At 41.0% G+C, this 6,577-nt stretch overlaps 2 protein-coding genes across 2 annotated transcripts in view; one reads left to right on the top strand and one right to left on the bottom strand.

Annotated features, from left to right (window-relative positions):
* myl1 (myosin, light chain 1, alkali; skeletal, fast) overlaps positions 1-4,366 on the top strand; it is a 6,203-nt gene extending 1,837 nt beyond the window's left edge. Inside the window, exons 3-6 of the mRNA XM_031858638.1 lie at positions 1,489-1,632; positions 2,960-3,133; positions 3,248-3,325; positions 3,838-4,366. Of these exons, the coding sequence (XP_031714498.1) occupies positions 1,489-1,632; positions 2,960-3,133; positions 3,248-3,325; positions 3,838-3,866 (425 nt within the window). The 3' untranslated portion in view covers positions 3,867-4,366. The remainder of the gene's footprint in view (positions 1-1,488; positions 1,633-2,959; positions 3,134-3,247; positions 3,326-3,837) is intronic.
* Positions 4,367-5,023: 657 nt separating this feature from the next.
* map2 (microtubule-associated protein 2) overlaps positions 5,024-6,577 on the bottom strand; it is a 67,954-nt gene continuing 66,400 nt past the window's right edge. The window contains exon 20 of the mRNA XM_031858737.1: positions 5,024-6,453. Coding sequence (XP_031714597.1) covers positions 6,232-6,453 — 222 coding nt within the window. The 3' untranslated portion in view covers positions 5,024-6,231. The remainder of the gene's footprint in view (positions 6,454-6,577) is intronic.

Genomic DNA, 6,577 nt, shown 5'->3' with positions numbered 1-6,577 from the left:
AGAGAGAGAGAGAGAGAGAGAGAGAGAGAGAGAGAGAGAGAGAGAGACAGCTGCGATAGAAATAGTAAGTGGTGACAGAGTTGGGCAGGAGTCAGTCCATAATACCACAATCTATAGAGACATCTTGCCCTTGTTATATGTTGCCCTTGTTGTATGTTTCCCTTGTCAGTTTGTAGAGAAGCTGCCTCCACCTGCTGGCAGATGTGCAACGGCCACAGCTATACTTTGTGAAATGCCACCACTGCCTCCAATTGTGGGAAAAACAGATTTTTAACACAGACAATAGAACATGCTGAGATTTATATTTAAGGTAAAACAGAACACATACGTTCACTCTAAATACATTTTGTAGCCAGGGCTGCAAAGAGTATTCTACTTTGAAGGATGCTAGTAGTTTAAGGTCTAGTGTGTAGAATTTAGGGAGATCTATTGACATAAATGGAATATAATATTATTAAGTGTGTTTAATTTAATGTATAATAACCTGGAAATAAGAATTGTGTTTTCGTTACCTTAGAATGAGTCGGTAATATCTACATAAGGAGTGGGTCCTCTTCGAGGACGCTGCCGCGGTGCACCAGAATGTTTCTACAGTAGCCCAGAATGGACAAACAAAACACTGGCTCTCGATCGGGGCAATTCATGCGTTGTTGCATCGATCTTAGTAGTTCTCCTACACTCTTGACACATGAGAGGAGTTTAAGTTGGTTGCTATCTCACTGCTAGATGCAGCCAAATCCTAAACACTGGCCCTCTAAACCTCAACATGATATGGCTTTGCAGGAAAATGTGTGTCTATATATATAATAACAAAAACATAAAAAGAAAGTCAATTTTACGGAATTAAATTAAAGGCAGGGTTGGTAATCTTCTGTACAAAAACATATTTGATATTTTTGTTGTAATTCTCATATCACCAATCATTCGGCCCGAATTAAACGATGGGAGGGGCTACCTGCCTGTCTACCTACCGGCCTGCCTGCCTGCACATATTCTGCCTGTGTAATCATTGCTCATTACCAGAGTCTTCCACAAGCTGCCATTGACAGCTGTGACTACTATCAATAGCCACGCTCGTTGTTTACGTTCATTATGATAATTTTTGGGGAGTGGCTTTTTGAGGGAGGACTGAAGGGACATAGATTTAGAGACTTTTGGAGCTCCTGCAACTAGCTACTTTCATTAGAACGGAGTTGGCAACACTGGTACGGGTTTTTTTTCGGTTGGATAATGTTTTTTTTTAAATCCAGCCTACTCTTGCTAGTTTTCTCAAGATTTCCAACACTGCCTTTGAATGTAAAATGCTGCTGAATGATTTAAAGTCCCTCAAGCAGAATTATTTAAAAAAATGATATTGTACAATATGATGACATCACAATGTGATGCAGCTATTCGCACACTCACTGCTGAATATGTTACAAACAGAAATCATTCAATGAATACTGGATTCATTCAGGTGATGATATCCTCTTCTCCTCCACTCTGCAGACTACAGGGAGTCCTTTGGTCTGTTCGACAGGGTGGGTGACAACAAGGTGGCTTACAAGCAGGTCGCTGACATCATGCGCGCTCTGGGCCAGAACCCCACCAACAAGGAGGTCAACAAAATCCTGGGAAACCCCTCCGCTGACGGTAAGAGATATTTACAGCATTTGTTCTATCGCTGAATTCGTTGAAGATGTTTGTCTTTATGTTACAGCTTTATGGATTCAAAGTTTTGAAGATTCCTTAAAAAATAGAATCCCCGAAATAATTAAATTCTTCTTTGGACTGAAAGGCTACTGCAGACTACCAGACATGATAACGATCAAATTTATAATTTGTACTATTTTTTGTATGGCATCAGTGTGCTTACTAGTCGTTACTAGCAGCATTTTCAAATTAACATTATAGCAGTATATATAGTATACTGTAGTGGCTCAAAGGGTAGATTTGTCTGAGGTGATGTTTAGAGTGTGTGCACAAACCAGCTTTTGTTTTTTATTCATCTCTGGTGTTCATGGTGGTGGCACAGTTTAATGAAACTTTAAAGAGGGTATGTATTAAGAGGAAGACATTATCAGTAGCTAATTGAATGGCTGGAATCCGTCATGTTCGCTCAAATCAGCTGTTTTTTCCTTTGAAATCACTTTCTATAGTTTTAGAGGAAACACATGGACCAGGTCTGCCACAAAAATGCTTTAGAAATGAAGCAAATACAGAAGTCGCAAAATCTCCACCTTTGAATAAACTGTTTATTTATTCAGAGTAAATACTCACAGGCTGAAAATACTGTATCACCATATGAAGTAATAATGATACTACTACTACTACTGTAAAATAGATTTTATATGTAAAGTGCATCTAGACCCGTAGTACCAGGACAGATTTACACCAGAATTAGAAGAAATACGCCACTATGATATATACTATGCAATGCGACGTGTAGTCAAATGTACAAAAGTCTACACCTGTTCACATCCTACACCGGTATGTTTAGTAAGGTCAGACATACAACACATTTGATTCTGTCAACCCTTAAAGGTCAGTGCAACAAAGCCTCGCTATCATTCAGGAATTGGTCTGGTGTTGCACCTTATACTGTATATTTAGTTAGCTTTCTAATCACACAATCTGCTTGATAATATCATAAAAAAGCAGAGAATTGTTCTTCTTATGTGTGCCTTTGTTCTGGTCTGTGCAGAGAGATGGGTGTAAATCTCTGTAACCTTTAAACCAAAATAGCACCGTGATGCTCAATCGTTGCTTACAGAACCAGTGCTGTACCTCACTCTGCAATGTGGCACAGTCAAAAATACGCATTAGGATTATAAGTGAGAAATAAAGACAAAATACGAAACATGTATCCGTGCAAACCGTCTAAACGCCTGTAAAGAAGCTGCCTGTAGTAGAAAGGGGGAGATATATAATGTTCACCTCTGGATGGAACTGACTGTCATTTCTCTCTTGTTTCATGCAGACATGGCAGGCAAAAGAGTAGATTTCGAGGGTTTCCTGCCCATGCTCCAGACCATCATCAACAGCCCAAACAAGGCGGTATTCGAGGACTACGTTGAGGGTCTGCGCGTCTTCGACAAGGAGGGCAACGGCACAGTGATGGGTGCTGAGCTGCGTATTGTTCTGGCAACACTGGGTGAGTCGCGCCAAGGGCACCGCCGTGTCTCTCTCTGTATAGGTTTCGTGTGTGCGAGTGTGTGTCACCGTGTGTGTTTTATTAATACTGGTTGTGCTCTGCCTCCCCCTACAGGAGAGAAGATGAGTGAGGTTGAGATTGATTCTCTCATGACAGGACAGGAGGACGAGAACGGCGCTATCAACTATGAGGGTGAGCCACGACTTACAACATTACGACCACCGTTTTCACCTTGAAGTTCGGTTTAATTATAGAATATCAGCCTGTCGGTCTTCTTTGGCTCTGGAGTGAACTTTACAATATTGGAAAAAAAATGGCGATAAGATAAGGAAAGATGCTGTTGAGCCGTAACATGGGAAATGTTCCACTCTTTAACTTAATCTCTCACTAATGAGTCCACCATATTAATGAAAGTGCATTAGTTGCTGGAGTGTCCCTTTAAATGCATACCCAGAAATTGAGGTGTCAATTTTCACTTTCCACAGATACTGTAAAAAAGTGAATTTACAGTATTTTGTATGGTGCATAAACCAGACCAAACACATTTTATTGGCTGTGGTCAACATATAAAGTGTTTTATGTTTTAGCTGTGGTCATTTCAAGTCTAACAAATTCATTGGATGATGTACTTAATCCTTCTCTTCGCTTATTCCTTTTCCCTCTCCTCTTTCTGCTCTGTGTGCTGCCCTGGTCTTCATCTGCAGCTTTTGTCAAGCACATCATGTCTGTGTAAGGACCCTGCAGTGGTGAGCATCGTATATGTGCAGACCCCATGGTGTCGCGACATCCACTCGCTGTTTCCTGTGCCACCTGAGGAAGCAGGGGAACAAAGGACTATGAGATGTCATTTCCTGAACCTTTCTTTTTTTTTGTTCTACACTTTTTTTTCCAACCGGTGCTTTTTTTCTCTCCTCCTCCTCCTGCTGCTGTTCGGCAAACCGTCCTGATTCCCCACGAGATTTCCTCATCGTTACACAAGTCACCGTGTCTCATTGGGGATTTCTGTCATCACTGGTTTTCAAAGTGGAGCAGTGATGGAGGGGAAGGTGAGATAAGGATGACCACCCCTTTCCTTTCGTTTTTAGTCTGGCTGATTCTCTATCTGCCAGTGAAGTGACAAGGTTGGCGCAGGACTGGCCATCAAAATGAATCCACTCCTTAACCAAACCCATCCCTAGGTCTTAACTTATTGTATCCTCTGCCACAATAAACTTTTCAAAAACTCCCATTTTATTTCAAAATGTCTGACTCTATTTATTTGATGCAAATCCTTTGCATAACTAATTCAGGCAGATGCATGTTAAAGGAATAGTATAATTATATGAAAATGCATACCACTCTCATGTCTGTCCTATAGCTAATAGACGATTAGCTTAGCATTTGTTATTTGTAGGTTAAACAAATGAGATAAACTGTATTGTTTAGAGAGATCTTGTCACCTGACTCTCAACAAGAAAGCAAATAAAGGAATTTCCCAAAATGTAACTTCTGATCATTAACAGTAATCCAAATAGAAAACAGTACGCCAGTATCACTTTTTTGTCCTTTTTATTGTCATTAATTATTTTAATTGGTGTCATATCAACAAGAGAAAAACTGCGTACATCTACTTGACCTTTTAAATACATTTACAGTTGCTGGGGGTGGAGCAGGAGGTGGGAAGGGGGCACACAGAGATGGGGTATGCAGAAGAAACACAGAAGCAAACAAACAATCACAGGTGAGGGCAGTAATTGGGCAGGAGGCAGGATATACAACAAATGGTGTCTGAAAAAGAAACTAGATCACCCAAACACTTTTTTCCTAACAGATGTAACAGGATCCGAGTTCCCCCGGCCGTTACGTTTCACTTCTTGAATTGTCTTTTTAATGGATTTTTCAAAATCTCCCACATATTGCAACAAAACATCCAGATACGGTAGCATATGTTGTAAAACGGCATGGGATCTGCACCAAACGCACACACAGACAGATTTCAGAGTAGCGGCATCTTCTGTTAAATCTCTGGCCGCATTCGTAGCTTCATCCACTGTGGTGCAACATCAGCCTGTGTTAGCAGAGGAATGTCTGTACTGTTCATTGACGCGAGCTCAACATCTGCAGCTGTAAAGACAAGATACTTTTAGCTGTAGGCTTGTGGAATTACCTCCAGTGTTGAATATGGTTCTGATGTTTAAACAGGCGTCTCTATTGAACTACTGAGCAGGTACGAGTGTATGATGCTCTTCAACAGGACTGGGACGCATTCCTTAGCAACACCAAATCAGCTGTCTGACATTGCCACCAAGCATTACACTGTAAACAACTAATAACTACAAAACATGAACTTGTTTAATCTTTATCCAATAATTGAGGAAATAACATACTAAAATCATTTTTTTTTTTTTCGATTACAAAATAGCCTCTTTTAATATTAGAATCGATACATGCTTGTCATAACATGACCTAGTTCTTGCAGTAATGCAATTTTACATGTAATGTTATAGCCATATTGTCGCTTCCTTTTAAAATGTTTTCAGGACATGTAGATGGCAAAGAACTTTGATTTTTATACATGTTTCTATATATATTTGTTAAATATATTATATATTGGATGACAAGAATGACTTGCAGTAAGGATGCTTGGTTTGTTAGGGGGTTTGGCGTCCATGCACGTTTACTGAGCAGGAACACGTGCTGCATTGTGTGCTGGCCACATTACTTCTTATTTAATGTAGAAAAAAAAGGCTGTAGCTTCTTCAAACCACTGATCCAGGACCAGTTAAGCCAATACCTGGTCCCCCAATTTGTATGTACCACTAGATCTAGGACCAGTGCTCGGACTGAACTATTCTACTGTATGCAACATCATTCAAAAAGAGAGAGGCCAACAAAATGAATCAGAACTTGCACATTTTTGGAAAATAAAGAAGAACAAAGTACAGTAGCTCCTAATTCGAGTCTCTACTTATAGTTGAGTGATGGATCTTGAAGTGGAGATGTTTAGAGGCTGTGGTTAAGCTGAAGTTGGCCTCAGGGTGGCAGGAGTGGGCAGAACAGTTTGAAGGATCATGGTGAGGATGTCCGGGGTGCAGATCAGGAATCCAGAGAACCAGCGTTCACAAACCCTGTTTGGCCAGAGCTGCAGTGACATCCTCAGCCAGGGTCGCTAACTGCGGTGACTCCAGCACGTTGAGACTGCCGGAGGATGATAGGTCGCTTTCCCGGTGGCGCTGGGGGGACACCAAGCTGCACAGGCCTGGCGACTGCACAATGATGTCAGCCCCGTGGTCCACTCGTGCCTTGACTTGGTCGCGGAAAATCAGCTTGTGGCTCTCAATCTATCAGAGGCAGGTGGTGTGACGAAAGATGTGGATGGGGAAGAAGAAATGCATTAGTTTCATATCATGTAGAATCAAAATGGTTTTGTGCATTGTATCTTGGTGGGTCAGCTTTAGAAAAACT

The sequence above is a fragment of the Anarrhichthys ocellatus genome, unplaced genomic scaffold (genome assembly GCF_004355925.1).
Source record: "Anarrhichthys ocellatus isolate YVR2014 unplaced genomic scaffold, GSC_Weel_1.0 scaffold20, whole genome shotgun sequence".
Taxonomy (NCBI): domain Eukaryota; kingdom Metazoa; phylum Chordata; class Actinopteri; order Perciformes; family Anarhichadidae; genus Anarrhichthys; species Anarrhichthys ocellatus.
This window is presented reverse-complemented; position numbering and strand designations above follow the sequence as displayed.